Genomic DNA, 19,409 nt, shown 5'->3' with positions numbered 1-19,409 from the left:
TAATCTTTTATAATTTCAGAAGAGGAGCTTTTAAAATGTTTCTACAGGTTTCATTTTAGTCTTTGCTAAAGTATAATTTTCCAAAAGGTAACATCATTACTCTCACGCAAATATAAAATGAAAATGTCAAAGATTTAGTCAACTCAGTTAATGAGGGAACAATTAAGACGTGACTAATCAGATGCTACAAGCATTTGCCAAACTAGGGCTATATCGGCAATTTAATACAATGCTAGTTAGATACAGAACTGGATAATGTCCAACAGGGCCATAAGCCTTTCAAAGTCTTTGGGGTTGTCTGTTCCATGGGAGAGAAATTAATTTGCATTTCCACTAGAGAAAAATCTACAAGTTAACCTCTGTTCCTATGGACTTATAAAACAAGGAAATGCCAAGGCTAGTGTGCTGAAAAGGAACCCCTGGTAATCTCTTTGGCTTATTTCCAAGCATCTAAAACAATGCCCAGTCCCTTGGGATAGGGTTTGTGGGTGCACTAACCTAAGAAATGGGAATCAGTGCTGCCAGAGGTGTTTCCTTGTAGTTACTAGGTGACGGGGAGGAATCTGTGGATTTTGGTTGCTTATCTTCCCATGTTCTCAGCAATGGAAATAGATCATTTAAGGTTGGCTATTTGTCTTGGTAAACTGAGGAAATTATTGGCCTCAGCCATCAGGAATTAAATGAATCATTCCTATCTCTAAAGGTGATTTTCCTAAATTCATTCTACCCGTTCTCTAACTCCTGCTCATTCCTTAAAATTAAAAAAAAATTATATTTAACAGAATACATAATTTTATAAGACATATCTTTCTTGTTTTTTTTTTTTTTTTGCGGTACGCAGGCCTCTCACTGTTGTGGCCTCTCCCGTTGCGGAGCACAGGCTCCGGACGCACAGACTCAGCGGCCATGGCTCACGGGCCCAGCCGCTCCGCGGCATGTGGGATCTTCCCGGATCGGGGCATGAACCCATGTCTCCTGCATCGGCAGGCGGACTCTCAACCACTGCACCACCAGGGAAGCCCAAGACATATCTTTCTTTAAACTTATAACAACATCCCCCTATGCTCCATCCGCCCCACCCGTCATGGCTACTCCCCAGAGTCAACCTCTTTCAACTCTTTTTGCACTTTCTTCTGCTATTTTTAAATAATAGGCTTATATTGCTAATTCTTTATTTTTAATGTATATATTAGCAATTCACTTCCTACCATGAAAGATGAGAAGTTTTTCTACCCTTCCCTTTCCACAAAACTCTACACTGGCCCCACGTCCTCCCACCACAGCCATATTATATTTCATTAAAATCAACACTCAGTGATTATGTTATTTTGATTAAATTAATACTAAAGTATAATATAAGCATGTTATTTTAATATATACTCAAGAATATATTAATCATATATATTATATATTATTATATACAATAATATAAGTATGTTATTTTAATTAATCACAGCCAAGCCATAATTATATATGATTACATCTCTCTCTTTGTAAAACTTAATCCCCCTTGTGTTAAACATTTCTTCATTTTAAAAATAAGCCTAAGGGGAAAAGGGGGGTGGGAGGAATTGGGAGATTAGGATTGGCACATATACACTATTGATACTATGTATAATATAGATAACTAATGAGAACCTGCTGTAGAGCACAGGGAACCCTACCTAACACACTGTGGTGACCTAAATGGGAAGGAAATCCAATAAAAAGGGGATATATGTGTATGTATAGCTGATTCATTTTGCTGCACAGTAGAAACTAACACAACATTGTAAAGCAACTATACTCCAATAAAAATTAACTTTAAAAAATTGGCTTAGTTTTCTAGGTGTTCAATGTAAATTCTTTCTCAAACCCTCTGCCAGGGCCATCAAGCGTCTCTCAACCCAGTTCCTTTCAATCAGATGATGGTCCTTAGGTTCATAAGTGTCCTGCTGCCTTGGACTGCCTGCACCATGCAGGACTGCTGTGCTGGGACCACCTTGACCCTTGTCCGGAGAGTTCCCTTTGACTCCCCTCTCTTGAGTTTTCTACTTCCTGGCTCCCATTTCCTCCCTCTTTTCACAATTTTCAGTATTTCCTGATCAAGTATATTTGGCAAGCAAAGCTTTTGAAATATTTGAGCATGTCTTTACTGGATTAACACACTATACTTGATTCATAGTTTGGCTGGGTATAATATTCCTAGTCTAAAATCATTCTCTCAGATTTCTGAAGGTTTTGTTCCACTGTCTGCCAGCTTCCAGTGTTGTGGTTGAGGAGTGTAATGTTGCTCTGATTCCTCCTCTTTTGTTTGTGATCTGTTTCTCCTCCTTGGAAGGTTTTAGGGTCTTATTTTTACCCTGAGTCCTCTGAAATAGCAGGATGATGTGCCTCAGCAAAGGTCTTTTTTTGCTTGTTGGGCTATACCCTTTAAATGGAATCCTTAAATTTTAGCTTTCATTGAAAGTGGGGCCTTGTTAACATCAATAGTGGTGATGAAGTGAAAGAGGGGGATTCAAAATGTAATTTAGTGAGTAACAATCAGAAATCATGCCAGGATAAGAGGAGGAACCCTACTCTTATTGGTCCAGTGGTGGATGAATATGCAAAGAAAACATTTTTAAGCCAAATCCTGGGGACTCAGCAAGAACAGTATAATTTGTACCTTGGGAGGATTCTAGTTTATGGAGATTCTTCTAATTTATCAAAATCCTCTTTCTACTAAGAAGCTTATTATTGAAATAGAAGGCAGAGTATGTATCAGATGTAGATCAGCAATCTTTCAGAGCTCATTAGAGTGTTTCAAGGCTTTGTCCTTTGATTTAATACTATTGTGGTATAAATGAAAGGACCATCTATTTTGTGGGGGTTATTAGTATAGGTTCTCTGTCTCATAAAAAAATGAAACAAAGCAGTTGCAAAGTAGGGAAAGAATCTGGAACAGGACATGGCTCCTCTGTACATTTCCTAACTGTGTAATTTTCGTTGGCACATGTGCAGACTCACAAGCACTGCCATTTGATACAATTTCTCTGATTATAACTTTTTTTTTGAAATGCAAAAAGAGCTAAGAACATAACATTTACTTTTCCCTCCCCAGTTCTCCTGTCTCTTTTGGCCTCATTCTTGTGTCTTGTTTTTCCAGGGAGAAGAGTCTGATCTGGTTGAGGCTGCATAGTCTCTACGAGGGGGATTTCTCAGGAGATGGACGTGAGCTGTATTTCGTTGGACTCTTTCCAAACATGTTAACATTCTTTATGTAAGTACAGACATAGGGGGGAAAATGCAAGCAGAGGTTAGATGAACTGTCCTAGAGTCTAGAAGGGGATGCCAGGACCCTCCCGCTACACCAGTCCCTGAAGAGGGTGCTTTTAATGGCTACATTCTTTTTTTTTTTTAAACTGCTGCTTTTAATTAATTAATTAATTAATTTATTTGGCCACTCAGTGCAGCATGAGGGATCTTAGTTCCCCAACCAGGGATCGAACCCAAGCCCCCTGCAGTGGAAGCATGGAGTCTTAACCACTGGACCGCCAGTGAAGTCTTGATGGCTGTATTCTAACTAAGCCACAGATCCGTAGAGTCCTGTGATCCTTGGAGGTCAGACAGTGGTTGTAGTGTTGGCAGTAACTTACCTTGAAAAATATATATATATGTATATTTTAATCCTCACTCTAGATACAGCATCAGACACCCTAATTCTAAGCACAGATACACACTCCAGGGGTGGCTAGGGAGCATATAATCAAATGCCCGCACTCCAGCTGTCTTTCTCTCTAATCCACAACAGAGAATTTGTTAATTGGTCCAATGGGTGTTAGAAAAGTGATTTTATTGTTGACATTCGTTTCGTTTGAGAGATGGGTTGGCTAAAATTTAGCAAGCCCTTCACCTCTCACCCCTGGAACGGTATCTAAGGCTTGAACTGAATGGTCCTATGTTCAACTTCTGACTCAGAGGATTCTGGTTGACTTATGCCAACCAGGAAATGACTTCTGGGACATGGTTGTGGTTTTGTCTTGACATTAACATATAATGCTAGGTGCTGTGAGACCTGAGACTTAGGGAGCTTAAAAAACACAGTGTAGGGGCTTCCCTGGTGGTGCAGTGGTTAAGAACCTGCCTGCAATGCAGGGGACACGGGTTCGAGCCCTGGTCCGGGAAGATCCCACATGCCGCGGAGCAACTAAGCCCCTGGGCCACAACGACTGAGCCTGTGCTCTATAGTCCGCGAGCCACAACTACTGAGCCTGTGTGCCACAACTACTGAAGCCAGCGAGCCTAGAGCCCGTGCTCCACAACAAGAGAGGCCACCGCAATCAGAAGCCCGCGCACCACAATGAAGAGTAGCCCTCGCTCGCCCCAACTAGAGAAAGCCCGCACACAGCAACGAAGACCCAACACAGCCAAAAACACCCAGAAAAAAAAAAAAAACCCAAAACACAGTGTAGGACTATATTGGGCTTTCTTTTTATGTTCAATACATGTTTGCGTTTGGTCTGTGACTTGCTTCCATTCAAACAAATTACCTTTTGTTAAGTGTATGGGGCTGGGGGTGGGGTGGGGGGACCTTCAGCCCTGACTTATCTCAAACCAGTGGTGGCTTCTGACATTTACCAAAAAAGAATCTACCAGTTACGTACGACCACACTGACTAAGGTCTGTTTTCAATAGTGGTTCATGTGGTTAGGTCATGATTTGTGACTTACTAACCTCCTTTCCTGGATTTAAAAGTGAAAAATGAGTCCAGTGGCCTCTGCTGTTCTATGCTCCCCTGTGCTTGAGAGAATGTCTTCACCACCTGAAAGCACCTTCAGAACTGCAGGCAGAGAAAAGAGATGTTGCACATGTGGCCAGGGCCAGGGTGGGATTAACCCAGAGGTGATTAGAACAGTTGCCATTTGGAAGATGTACATGGGGCAAGCCCTGTGGTAGGTGTGAGACTTAGCTTACCTCATTTAGGCCTTGTAACATCTCAGTGAGACGCGCATATTCCAATCAAGAAATGGAAACTGTAAGAGGTTAAGGAACTTGCCTGTGGTCTCACGGCTGGGAAGTGGGGAAGCAGAATTTGGAATCCAGGTCTGCCTTCTTTGAAGCCCATGGAACTCGGGTGATGGCTCTAATCTTCATCGAAAGTCATGGTAAGGAAAAAAAGTGATGTTACTCTTCTATGAATCAGACTGAAATCAACTAAGTGCACATTAACGGAGAAAGTGTTAGTTTGTGATTCAGAAAAGCCTAGGAACAAATGCTGGTTCTGCCACCTACCAGATGCGTGCTATTGGCAAGTACTAAATTTTTCTATGGGCCTGAGTTTCCTCATCTGTAAAATGGGACTGATTTTACTTTCTTTTCAAATTTATTGTTAAAAATGAGTGATATTGGAAATACAGCAAGCACTGTACTTAATGCATAGCGGTCCTCCTTCTGTGTTCTTTCTCGCTTGGGGGAATGTCCCCTTGGTAAGATACGGAGGTAGATATTAAATTCATTCATCTTTGCATCCCAGGAATTTCAGACAGCGCTAGCCTGTTGAACGTTCTCACTGAATTTTTTTTTTTTTTGCGGTACGCGGGCCTCTCACTGTTGTGGCCTCTCCCGTTGCGGAGCACAGGCTCCGGACGCGCAGGCTCAGCGGCCATGGCTCACGGGCTCAGCCACTCCGCGGCATGTGGGATCCTGCCGGACCGGGGCACAAACCCGCGTCCCCTTTATCGGCAGGCGGACTCTCAACCACTGCGCCACCAGGGAAGCCCTCACTGAATGTTTTTTGACTTAACTGATCTAGAACTTGTTCTGTGACATTGTGAGCAGAGCTTTGAGCCCACAGGGCGGAAGGCAGTGTTATAGGAATATGCAGACAAGCACAGGGGGTCTTTCACTGCATGTTAAGATCAAATGTGTAGCCAGGAGTGGAAATTGAATCCATGCCCTAAAGGACAGGGCCACCCTTCACAGGATTCCTGATCTAAGAGGAAACAAAGTCATGATTTGGAGAAGTCATAAAGCTAAATATGTGAGCCGACAGTCAAGCCAAATAGGAGGACCCAAAGTACTGTTCAAAAGAAAATCAGTAATTTCACAAACATATATTGTTTAGGATTAAACATTTTAAACTATTACATTTAGTATCTAATTGGAAACTAATGGAGGATTATAGATAACAAAACTGACAATATTATTAAGAATTAAATAGCATGGCTGTGAACAGAAACCAAACATGTTCTCTTAGGATTTCCTCAGTGCTTCAGGTCTAAGTCTTGAAATATTCAGTTTTTCATTTCCAATTCCTCTTTCGTTTTCAGTTTTTATCCATTGCATGTGTGAAGGGAAGATCAAGGGGCAAGAGAGGAGGTCAGAAGGAAACTGACAGGGCAGTCTTGGCAGGGACATAGGAGTCAGGGCTGGGCGTCTAGAGAGGATTCCCAGCCCGGAGCCAACCCCAAGTAGAAGCAATGATGACATAGACGGACTTGTAAATGCAGCTTCCCTCCACTCCTGGAGAAGAGGCTTTTAGTGTTTCTTAACAAACCTGTGGCCAGTATGGTCAGCCACCTGACAAAACCCTAGCTCTAACCATAACCTGACCCTAAATCTAAGCAAATCGTGGTGATGAAGTTTTGATGAGTGGCGTGCTTTCATTTCTTAATGCCCATCATTGCACAGCAGGGCACGCTTCTGTGCTGGTGTCCCCGTTTTGTCAGATGGCCAGTCAGAGCGGAGGAGACGGCCACTGGGGTTTGGGTGCTCTCAGAGCAGAGACGTGTCAGAGACCAGGCCTGCATTTACAGATATGCTTTGCCAAGGGTGTTAGACTAAGGGACTAGCATCTTTTCTTAAGGCCAGGGAGTATATTTAGTGGGGTGTTTGTATCCTGTGTAGGGGAGCACAGGTATCTTTGAAGTTCCTCTTGTCTTAACTTCTCTCTCCATTTTCCATCTTTCTACTATAGGGAAATAATTTCAGCATCTGGCAATCACGTCCCCCTTCTTCTAATGGCTAAAGTATAATTTTCAAAAAGTTAAAAGCATACCTCTTATTGCAAACATAAAACGAATACAGACCAACAATTTTATTCAACTCATTAATTCATGATGAAACCAGTAAGATGTTAAGACTAGTTCAAAGGAGAATCTGAAATAGGTACAGACGCAGATATTAGTCAAGAATGCTGAAGTGAATTTGCTAACATGCAAAACTGATTAATATCCTAGAGTGGGTATCTCTATGGACCAAAGTTTGTTTGCATTGCTTTGGACAAGAATTGTTTGTATTACTATCCATTTTCTACAAGTTATCTTTTAAAGTGTATGATTCAGTGGTTTTCAGTATATTCACAATGTTGGGCCAGCATCACCTCATTTTCCAAAACATTTTCATCACTCCAAAGGAAACCCTGTACCCATAAAGCAGTTACTCTTAATTTCTCCCATTCATCCCTCCCCTCAGCCCATGGCAGCCACTAATCTACTTTCCATTTCTATGGATTTGCCTATTCCGGACATTTCATATAAATGGAATCATATAATATGTGCTTCTTTGTGTCTGGTTTTCCTTTTGTATAGTGGTTTTCAAGATTCATCCATGTTGCATTGAGGCATATGCCAGTACTTCATTCACGGCTGAATAATACTCTGTTGTTTGGATATAACAGATTTTGTGTACCTAATCATCAGTTGTTGGACATTTGGGTTGTTTCCACTTTTTTAACTATTATGAGTAATGTTGCTATGAACCTTCATGTAAATTTTTGTGTGAACATAGGTTTTCTTTCTTTTTTAAAAATTATTTATTTATTTATTTATTGGCTGCATTGGGTCTTAGTGGGCTCTTCATTGTGGTGCGCAGGCTTCTCTCTAGTTGTGGTGCGTGGGCTCCAGAGCACAGGCTCAGTAGTTGTGGTGTGCGGGATTAGTAATACCCCGTGGCATGTGGGATCTTAGTTCCCCAACCAGGGATTGAACCGGCGTCCCCTGCATTGCAAGATGGATTCTTAACCACTGGACCACCCGGGGAATCCAGAACATAGGTCTTCAATGTTTTCATTCTCTTGGGTATATATACCTAGGAGTAGAATTGCTGGGTCAATAGTAACTTCATGTTTAACTTTTTGAGGAACTTTCAAACTGTTTCTCAAAGTGGCTACACCATTTACATTTTCAACAGCAATGTATGACGGTTCCAGTGTCATCAACACTTGTTATTGTCCATGTTTTTTCTTCTTTTAATTACAGTCATCCTAGTGAGTGCAATGCGGTATCTCACTGTAGCTTTGATGTGCATTTCCCTGATGGCTAATGACGGTGAGCATCTTTTCATGTGCTTATTGTCTATTTGCATATCTTCTTGGGAGAAATCTCTGGCTATTTTCTTTTAATATTCCAGTTAACCAATGCATTTTGTGTGATCTACTGTTATACCCATGTGTGGAGTTCTCAGTTTCAGGTATTGTATTGTTCCATTCTAGGATTTCTGCTTGACCTCTGTGTGTGTGTGTGTGTGTGTGTGTGTGTGTGGACACACACACACACACACACACATATATATATATCTCCACTTCTTTGCTGAAATTCTCTATATTTTCATTGCAATTCTTGAACTTATTATTTACATATATTCTACTCTGTATCTGGTAACTCCAATATCTAGCTATTTCATGCATTTGTTACTAATAGGTTTTCTTCTTTTCTCTTGATTTTTAGTCATGTGGTCTTGTTTCCTCTTATGCCTGGTAATGTATTGATGCTGAATATGGAGTATGAAAGACCATGGAAAAAAAGTGAGTCTTTGGATGGTGTTATCATCTGTTGGGAGAATTTACTTTTGCTCCTGGTGGATCATTAAGGTTGGGGGAAGCATTTGCATCAGGTATTGGGATGCTTGTGGGCTGGGCAGGTCTAGTCTTTGTGAAGGCTTGTCTTCTTCTGGCTCTTCTCTACTCTGAGGATGTAACGCTTTGGGGATCCTAACTCCAGTTTTTATCTCTCTGGCCCTGTAAATGTCCAGAAGGTGTGCTTGGCTTCTTAGTCTCCGAGCTGCCACTTGGAATCTGCAAATACTTAGAGGGGAAGAACTTGGTCATATGTCTGGCTCACCTCCTCAGATTCTTGCCACCTCAAGTCCTTGCTGCCACAGTAGCTCTCTCATGACTTGAAGAAACAGATTTACTTTGTCCAGCTTTTATGGTGGTTTTCAGCAGGAGGATTGGTCTTTAACTGCCATTACTAGAAGTTTCCCACATTTCTCAATGTCTTGATGAAGATGCATGCTGTGGTTGTAGGGTGGTGGTCTTGATGGCCAGGGGTATGGTATGCTTGTGGGGTGTTGGTTGAGTAGGTGGCATATAATATATCAACTCAAACATTCTAATCTCCTAAGCCTTCAAACCCTTTCCTTAGTCTACAATATGCCAGAGAAGTTTTAGCATCTCATCCTCATTGAATTTAGGCCATTGTTAAATCCAGGCTTCAATAAACCAAGGAATCAAAGCTTAGAGCCACTCAGATGTGCTGAATATAACACATTACATCAGGAGTCCCGAGTGAGTGTATATACGTTCGTAAATCTTGCTGAATCCAACCTTACATTTCATCCCTCTTGGTGTAACACTGTAGATTCCATTCCCATACATGACCCTCAGCTTCCTCTCAATACACATGGGCAAGATATTCCAACTTCCTTGGTGCATAATCTACCTCCACCTCATCCCCAGCAGACCTTGCAGTTTTCTTCTGGGCTCAGCTGGGAGTTTATTGTTGCTATGGGCCTGGAGCCAATGAGGTGCAGTGTGGGCAGGTTCTGAGAACGGGCATCCAAATGGGAGACAAAGTCCCCAGGTGAAAGGCCTTCTTGTGAGTGATTGCTAATTTCCTTAAACAGGGGAAGAGGGGCTGCTTCTGTAGGCAGGGGAGGCTTGGGGTTTGGGAGCTCAGCTTTTTAAAAAAATTTAATAATACATTAGTATTGTTTGTTCAGCATCTCTAGAATCTACAATTATGTTTTTTATTTGCATTTATGAAGCTCTATTTTGAATCTTCCCCTCCTCTTTCTTTCTCTTTCTATTGACCAGTCTTTCTAGAGAATGTATTAATTTTTCAATATCCAACTTTTGGGTTTATCTGTTTTCTCTATTACACATTAAAATATTTATTTATCTATCTATCTATCTATTTATTTTGGTTGCACCGGGTCTTAGTTGCAGCATGTTGGATCTTTACTGAGGCATGCGGGATCTTTGTTGCAACATGCAGGATCTTTAGTTGTGGCATGTGGGATCTTTTAGTTGCGGCATGAAGACTACTTAGTGGCGTCATGTGAACTCTTAGTTGTGGCATGCACGCGGGATCTAGTTCCCCGACCAGGGATCGAACCCAGGCCCCCTGCATTGGGAGTGCAGAATCTTACTCACTGGACCACCATGGAAGTCCCTCTATTACACATTTGTTTTAATAACTTATGTTGATAATGTTTTGGATAATTTTGTCAATTTATGTTCTAATTCTACTGTTCTCTGTCTCCTTTTCATTTCTTTGAGTTTCTGCATTCAACTTTTTAAAAAATTGAGATATAATTGACATAAAACGCTGTGTAAGCTTATGGTGTACAACACACTGATTTGATACATTTATACTGCAATATGATGGCCATTGTAGTGTTAGCTAACACCTCTATGGCATCACATAATTATCACTTTGTCTGTGTCCACCCAAATATTCCCATCACAGTCTATGGTCCTGTTCCTTCTTGGTCAGTGTCCTAATCTTAGCAAGAGAATTTGCTAAGGTTGAACACTTAAACTTTGCAGTAAAGGGAAAAGAATCTGAAAGAGAATGGAAATAACTATCTATCTGAATCACTGTGCTGTACACCTGAAACTAATACAATATCGTAAATCAACTATACTTCAGTAAAAAAAAAAACCCACCCAACTTTGCAACAACTTTGTAACCTGCACAATTATATTTAGGAGCTGAGGATGACCCCTGTGTGTCCTGCAGCTGTACCCTATAAAGGATTCTTTGAATGTCACCATATCTGTATATTGAGATTGAAATTTAAAACTTCATGCTTATTTAAAAAAAAAAAACTCTTCAGGGCAGTCAGAAACAGCCATCTCACTCTACACTCTTTGTAATTATCATCGTTGTCATAGCAATCAGTGTAACAGCAGCAACGGCCCTCCACGCCTTGTCCCCCATCTGCCCGTCACACTACCACCAGTGCTCACTTGAGTAATCCTGTGGCCGCTCTATGTCACAGATTACCACACTCCTTTTGCTCCCAATGCATGCACAAATATGTGAGTAGCCCAGCCAGAATTCCATATTGAGGAACTGTGTGTGCTGGGGACCTTCCTGGCATCCGTCAAGGTCCTGGCAGGAAACAGAACCCAACGCAAGAGACCTGCTACTGAGCAGGCGTGGGCAAAATTAGGAAGCCACCTGTATGAGTTTGCTAGGGCTGCCATAACAAAGTACCACGAACTACATGGCTTAACACCAGACATTGTCTCACACTTCTGGAAATCCGAGATCGAAGTTGGTTCCTTCTGAGGGAAGGATCTGTTCCAGGCCTCTCTCTTAGCTTCTGGTAGTTCTTTGGCTTGTGATAGCCTAACTCCAATCTTCACATGTAATCTTCACATGCTGTTCTCCCTTTGTGCCTGTCTGTGTCCAAATTTCCCATTTTATAAGGACACCAGTCATACTGGATTAGGGTCCACCCTAATGAGCTCATTGTAACTTAATTACACCTTCAATGACCCTATTTCCAAATAAGGTCACATTCTGAGATACTAGGGATTAGGGCTTCAACATATGAGTGTTTTGGGGGACACCCCTAACACCAACCTTGAGTGCCCAGAGATGAGTGACAGTGGGAAGTTGTTACCACCTGTGCTGGATATTCTCCACGGGCCCCTCCAGTTCCCCTCTCCAACCTTCACCTTGTCCTGTGCCCAGGAGCCCGATCTCTACAGACTGCATCGCCTGGGCTCCCTTGCCTTTTGACTTCTATTTGACTTGGCTAATGGGCACAGGCTGGAGCCTCGTGGGTGGGAGGAGAGAGAGGTCAGGGCACCATACCCCACAGGACCCTTCCCATCCTCTCCCAGCTGCTTTCATAAATCACTTTCCGTGATTTAATGTCATATAGTTTATATTTACTATTTGGCAGATATTAAGAGCTTAATAATGTTTAAAATATGGGTAAAATATGGGTGAGTGTATATGTGGATTCTTTCACTTCCAAGAACTTCTGTACATTTAGTAATAATAGCTGACATTTATTGAGTGTTTATGTTTGTTCTAAGCACTTGAATATACTATACACTGGATAGTACCTATAAAGGAGGTGCTATGATTATCCCAATTTTAGTGCTGAGTAGACTGAGACTCCCTGAGTTTCCTATCTTGCCCAAGGTCAAGGTTGCACACTGAACTAGTAGCAGGAATGGGATTTGATCTAGGGCAGTCTGTCCCTAGAGGTATGCCCCAAACTACAAAGACATATGTGCTGATCTGCTCACTAGACCTGCCCTCCCGACTTGACCTTGTGCCCACATTCATTTTCCAAGCCCCAGTCAAACCACGGCTGTTCTGCGGGGTTTTCTCAGTCCTCTCCCAGAGGAACTGACCCTTCATTCTGTGCACCCCACTGTCCCCAGCATGACATCCACGACACTTTGTGCCTGCTTTCCTACCTGAGAGTCCTTCAGGGCAGGGAACGCTGTTCCACTCAGGTCCGCAGTTCCAGGGCCTGGCAGCGCATCTGACCGTCGGGGGTGGGTGCCGGCAACTATTTCTGGAAGGAATATTTTCTAGTCATCCCTGCCCACCCTGAGTACTCTGCGGCACCCGAGTCCCCCTGAGAACAGCTGACTCCCTCCCTCAGTTGTGCTCAGGGGATATTTGTCCATGGCCTGCAGTTCTGGACCACAGCTGCCCCTGCCCCCCGGGTGGGCAGTCCCGTTTGTCCTGGGCACAGGGCTCTTACCTGGCTTCTCACCTGCTGGGTCAGATCTGGGTTTCTGATCCTCTACAAACAGATTCCTTGGCCTCCAGTGAAGCAGTTCTACTCAGTTCCCAGGAATCTTGTGGGAGCTTTACTTCAGTTTTGTCCTAATTAAGTCACATGTTGTCAGGGGTCCCTTTGTCAAAACCCGAGGGTCATGTTGGAGTTTCTTTCCCTCTCTTTCTAGGATGTTGGATTTAACTGCTTCCTTGAGGAGACGCCTCGGAGGCCCCCTCAGCTGTTCAAGGCCAGTGTCCACGTGTCTATTTCTACCACGCTTTGAGGAAATACTCACTTTTAAAGCCCTACCTGCATATTCGCTATAGCTTTTCTTTACTATCACCTACTCCATACTTCACAGCTTTTCAATTCTCTAAGAACCAACGTGCCTGGTTTCGTTCCTGGGTGGGGGACCTGCAGGGGAGTCCTAATACCGGCATCTTCTGTGCCCACGAGGGGAGGCCAGTGTTGAGTTTGGTGTGAACCTTGCCGCAGAGTCCTACAACATCGCCGCTTCTTCAGCAGCTCCGAGGGATCCCTCGTGAGCTTACGGAAAACGTACGCTCAGCGTTTAAAAAAATCGGAAAGGGCTTCCCTGGTGGCGCAGTGGATGAGAGTCCGCCTGCCGATGCAGGGGACACGGGTTCATGCCCCGGTCTGGGAAGATCCCACATGCCGCGGAGCGTCTGGGCCCGTGAGCCATGGCCGCTGAGCCTGCGCGTCCGGAGCCTGTGCTCCGCAACGGGAGAGGCCACAACAGTGAGAGGCCCACATACCGCAAAAAAAAAAAAAAAAAAAAAAAAAAATCGGAAAATAATTTTTTAGCTTTTAACGCTGTTTTCTGGTTATTTGTAAAAACGTTTCTTGTTATTTTAAGTGCCGTGTTATTCCAAACACACGTGGATTTCCTGGGGTGCATTCTGTCCCCCGAAAGATAAATGCCCTAGGTCGGCAACCTGCAGCTGGGACAACAAGATGTCTTTTTCACCATCGCCTCCTCTTCCTCCTGCTGCTCTCCGGGCTGCCTCCCCGCAGGGGCGTTGGAGAGGAGAGGGGCCGCGGCGCTCCCCGAGAGAGCAGGGGGAGAGGCGGGGAGCCCGGCAGCCGGGATTGGACTTCCTCCCTCCACTCCGGAACTGCGCTGGAGCCGCCGGGACTCGGAAACCCTGGCGGCGCCGCAGGAGCCGGCGGGGTGGGCGGGGCGCGGCCGGTGGGCGGGGCGAGGCGACCCATGGGCGGGGCCGGGGCGGGGCCTGCGCGCTGGCTGCGCGGGCCGCGAGGGGCGAGTTTCGCCCGCCGCGCTCCCCGGACTCCCGAGCGCAGGGCGCCGGCTGGCTGCGCTCACCGCTGCCGCCTCCGCCGCCGCCTCCTCCTCCTCCCGAGCGGGCTCGGCCCGGCGGCCGGGGCGATGTGAGCGGGGCCCGCGGGCGCGGCCGGACCTCCGCGATGTGGCTCAAGCCCGAGGAGGTGTTGCTGAAGAACGCCTTGAAGCTCTGGGTGACTCAGAAGAGCAGCTGCTACTTCATCCTGCAGCGGCGCCGCGGGCACGGCGAGGGGGGCGGCCGGCTCACGGGTAAGGGGCGCGCCGGGGCGGGCGGGCGCATCGGCCGGGCCCGGACCTCGCTCCCCGCCAGGCCTGCGGCCCCAGTCCGGGGCTGCGGCTCAGGTGGCGGTTTTGTGGGAGACGCCGGGCCGGCCCTGCCTCGGGCTTGTTTTCCTTTCTCCTGCCTCTCTCCTGCAAGCTCCCGTTGTGGTGGTGGCAGAAGGGACTTGCGGGCTCGTGCATTTTCCCGGGCGGGGCAGGTGCCTTCGCCGCCTGGCCCGGTCACCGCCCGGAGGCCAGGTTTGGCTCGGGAAGCGAAGGAGAGACGCTGGCTGGAGCGAGGGCCGCCCGGGGAGGAGCGGGGCCGCCGTGCGGGGCCAGGTGACAGCGGGTGCGCCCCGGCCATCTGGACGCGCCCGAGGCTCCAGGTGGTGTCGCGGCTGGGGACACACGGCCAGCCCACGGCGGGGCGCAGCTCGGGAGGCCCTGGCAATACGGGACTGTCGGGCGGGTGAACGGGGCGGGCCGGGCGGGCCTGGGACGGTCTCCACGCCCGGAGGAGGAACGCAGGTGGTACTTATCCCGAGCTCGTGATCTTAATAGCAGAATTGAGCAGGTCAGTTCCCCGCCCCCATCCCTTCACTTTCCTCCTAGGAATGAAAGGAGGAAAAAAACTCAGGCTTGTAAAATTTATCTTTTTTAAAAAGCATTTTTTTTTTCTCTAAAAGTTTTGGTCCAAAACTCTTTGAAAATCAGGCCCTTGGATAACTTGCATTAGCTGGGACACCTGTTTAAAAGGTCAACAGAGGAACAGTATGAGCCTTTTCCAGTTGTATCTAGGGAAGCTATATGGAATTTCAGATTTTGGAATCTGAAATAAGAGGGACTTTAGATCTTCCCATTTTGTCCCCCCTTATGCCGAGGAGGAGACCAAGGCCGGGGAGAGGGCAGTCAAGGGGACGAGTTTGGATCCCTGGGCCCATTGTTGGTGACCGCTGCCTGTTTATTCTGGGGGAGGCCCTCCTGGAGTAAACGCTACGGGGAAATGCGATTCATACGTCCTGAAAGGGCAGAACCAAGTGCAGGGCATTACCCTTCCCATACTTTAGACCGGGGAGGCCGGAAAGCAGGCAGTTGGATTCAGTAGGGAGGGTAGACTTCACTGAGCCTCAAGGAGTCAGCCGGAGTTAGTGGGATTTCTGGATGGGAGGGGCAGTGGGGTGACCTGTGGTCATGGTGATCAGTGGGAACAGGTGGGCAGCAGGTGGGCCTGCTCTGCGAGCTGTTTGAAACTCTGAGTGGGGGAGTTAGTGCAGGAGGTTGGGTGGGCCTTCTGGGCCCCTGGGCAGCACAGTGGCACTTAGTGCCTGGGCTCTTGGGAAATGGAGGTTGGTGGCGCCCTGTGGGGCTCATCAGAGGCGAAGAGGCCAGAGGAGGGGTTCATCTCCCCAGTCCTCTGAAGGCTGTGTATCTTAATCTTTGGTGCATTAAACACAGCACCTGGCCTATAAATGGTCTCCTTTAGTAGAGGGTGAGGACAGGGCTTGAAGATGTGTGAAACAGGAAACATAAGGAACGTCGGGCCAGCAAACGTTCACTGACTTAGTTCAGCGCACACTGACTGTGGGATGCTCCTCCTGTGGCTACTTTGGGAAGGACTTCAGGTTATTCACCATCCAGCAGGGGAGGTGAGTCCAGACCTGGAGGGCAAAGCCTCAGATCCCGTGCCTGATGGAGGTTCAGGACGCCTTCCCTTCTGGAGAGCCTGCTTTGAGGTCCAGTCTGTCTGAGATGAACTCACTCCTGCTGCATTCCAAAATCAAGCAGGGCTGTAGCGCCTGTGCCTTTGGGCTTTACTTTGGTTTGGGCTTGCTGTGAGTATGCACAATTTTCTTATTCTTTATTATTATTTTTTTAATTTATTTTTGGGCTGTGTTGGGTCTTCGTTGCTGTGCCCAGGCTTTCTCTAGTTGCGGCGAGCGGGGGCTTCTCCTTGCAGTGGCTTCTCTTGTTGTGGAGCATGGGCCCTAGGCACGTGGGCTCAGTAGTTGTGGCTCGCGGGCTCTAGAGCGCAGGCTTAGTAGTTGTGGCGCACGGGCTTAGTTGCTCCACGGCATGTGGGAATCTTCCCGGACCAGGGCTTGAACCTGTGTCCCCTGCATTGGCAGGCGGATTCTTAACCACTGTGCCACCAGGAAAGCCTAATTTTCTTATAATTGAAGGCAGTAAGATTGGCCAAAAAAGGGAGGGAGATTCCCCACAAAAAGACCCCTGGCACTTTGCTTTATTTCTTGGAGACTCAGAACTTCTTGCTGATTGTGAAAGGGTGGCATCCCCTACGGCAGCTGAACACTCCACCTTTGGACATTTAGCCCGGGAGCCAATGGCTGTACCAGTTAGGCAACCCTGTTACCACATCCTCCGATGGCTGGTCTTACTGGGGCTCTTACGAATGTTGTAAAATCGAAACATGTGACACAGAGGCCAGCTCCATGTTGGTGGCGGTTATCAGAAAACATAGAATTCTAATTTGGCAGATATTTAGCAATTTATTTCAAAGATTTAAAGCTTAAACTGAGTTTATCTATGAAATCAATGGGTGTGCATTCTGACTGGTTTTAGGCTTTTCTTTGGAGAGAAGCAAGTAGGGGATGATTAAGAGGGCTGGAGAGAAAGCGTAAAGGAGCACTGAAAGGAAGTGTCTCTTCTTGTATTGCGATGCTGAGTTTGAGATTAGGTAGTAGGGGCTTAAAAATGTGAGGTCTCCATTGGCGTTTAAAGTAATCTGATATGTTGAAAACTTGCCCACCCTCAGAAATAGAAGGTTTTGTTTCATTGAGGATTGTAATTCGTCCTCCTGCTTACACACACACACTCTCTCTCTCTCTATACACATCTCCAGGTTTATTTTCTCCATAGCCCTTTCTAATATACAAAATATTTATTTTGTTCATTGTTTCCCTTACTAAATTGTCTGGTCTGTGAGGGCAGGTATTTTACCTGTGATGGTGCCTAGCACTGTGTATATGCTCAGTTAACATTTGTAGGATGAATAGATGGTTGAGTCCATGCATGAATGATGGAGCCCACTTTGTTTTCTCAAAAGTTGGGTGGGTGTGGAGGCCCCGCTTTCAGACTGAGCTGATCACATGGGTCAGGAAACATGCCCTCTCTCTCCTCGGCTTCCTGTGTACCTGCAGGCTGACCCACCGGAAAGCTGGAGGGAGTGGGTGGGAATTGAAACCTCCTGTCTATTTTTGTAGCTTCTCCTTTGAGGGCAAAGGAGCGGGGCACCAGCCTCTCAGGTGGCTTCAAGAAGCCACCTTCGAGAAGGAGATGCTGGGCTGGGGAGGGGGCAGGCGGTGGTGGAAGGCAGTGACCTTCGCTTCCAGTTTGAACATGGTGTGGCTGAACACAGTATTGTAAGGTGTTTCCACAACTCCCCTGACAGTGATTTTTGCTGCCCTGGAAGGGAGGAAGTGAAGTTATACAGTGTTCCCTTGGATACGGTCTCCAGCCTGTGGGAATATTTCTTATAAAAGTGCAGCTCTGGGAGAACAGAGTGGGAGCAGTTAGCCTTTGGGAGGTGGTGAGCAGAAGGACACCCAGCATCACTGCCCCCCCACCCCCGCCCCTGGGGGTCTCTGATGCACTTAAAATGAGCAGCATGAATGAAACTTTAAAGACCGATGGGCTTCCCTGGTGGCGCAGTGGTTAAGAATCCGCCTGCCAATGCAGGGGACACAGGTTCGGGCCCTGGTCCAGAAAGATCCCACATGCCGCAGAGCAACTAAGCCCGTGTGCCACAACTACTGAGCCTGCGCTCTAGAGCCTGCGAGCCGCATGCACCACAATTACTGAAGTCCGTGCGCCTAGAGCCCGTGCTCCGCAACAAGAGAAGCCACCGCAATGAGAAGCCCCCGCTCACCACAACTAGAGAAAGCCCGCGCGCCGCAACGAAGACCCAATGCAGCTAAAAATAAATTAACAAAATAAAAATAAAAAAATAAAGACCGAATATCACCACCCAGATGTGCCCCTCTGAAGGATTTTATTTATTTTTCAGTGTTTTATTACACACGTTCCTGTATAATCTTGCAGTTCTTTCCCCAAAGAGGCTGGCAGTTTGAAAGTTATAATTTGAATCACATATTGATGTTTTCTACTTTTCAGAGTGTTTCCCTTTGGCCCCTGTTCCTGTCACCGCATTTGTAGCAGTTATGGGCTAACCGATTTCCTAACAGGGTCAAGGGAGGAAGTATGGAGTGGGAGTGGAAAATATGGGCTTTGGAGTCAAGATAAGTTTGTTGGGTTTGGTCTGGGCCAGTTTATTTGGCTTCTTTGAGCCTTCGTTGTAACTCTGCCTTAAGGCACGGACAAAAACGAACTTTAGAGGGTTAGAAGCTGTTTTCCACCATGGCTACCCCATCTTACTTTCCCATCAGCAGTGCTCAAGGCTTCCGTTTATAATAAGTGTTAGAATGAAAATAAACAATATACATGAAGGACTTAGTTGTGCTCGTCACCTGGTAGGTTTGAAGAAAAGCGAAGCAAAGTAACATTAAAAAACCGAAGAACAAGAGCGCTTCTTAGAACAAAAGTGTCGTAAAATAGTTTGCATTGTAGTGAAGGATGTAAGCAACATTTATCTATTAGCGCAGGATTTACTAAGTGTAATTAGAAGATTAGATATTTAAATAGCAATTTGTGCCAGCAGGATTTGGATACAGGTGGTCTTTGACCACATTAAATCCTAGTAAATAAAGGGAACTGAGTGTGAGTGGCCGGCTGTACCCAGGGTGAATCGTCTCCTGCCTTTGGAACAGTGTCCCCATGACTGGGGGAGTTTCATCTAGGGGTTCCCGTGGGG

At 46.1% G+C, this 19,409-nt stretch overlaps 1 protein-coding gene across 2 annotated transcripts in view; it reads left to right on the top strand.

The window, feature by feature from the left end:
- Positions 1 to 14,442: 14,442 nt before the first annotated feature.
- Positions 14,443 to 19,409, top strand: part of TBC1D8 (TBC1 domain family member 8) — a gene marked incomplete at both ends in the record, with an annotated part of 130,340 nt that continues 125,373 nt past the window's right edge. For both annotated transcript variants that reach the window (XM_079720754.1, XM_079720755.1), the window contains one exon: positions 14,443 to 14,569. In XM_079720754.1, the coding sequence (XP_079576880.1) occupies positions 14,443 to 14,569 (127 nt within the window). The remainder of the gene's footprint in view (positions 14,570 to 19,409) is intronic.

Source organism: Hyperoodon ampullatus (genome assembly GCF_949752795.1).
Source record: "Hyperoodon ampullatus genome assembly, chromosome: 15".
NCBI classification, from domain to species: Eukaryota; Metazoa; Chordata; class Mammalia; order Artiodactyla; family Ziphiidae; genus Hyperoodon; species Hyperoodon ampullatus.
Note: the sequence above shows the minus strand (reverse complement) of the source record. Positions and strands in the feature narration are given on the sequence as shown.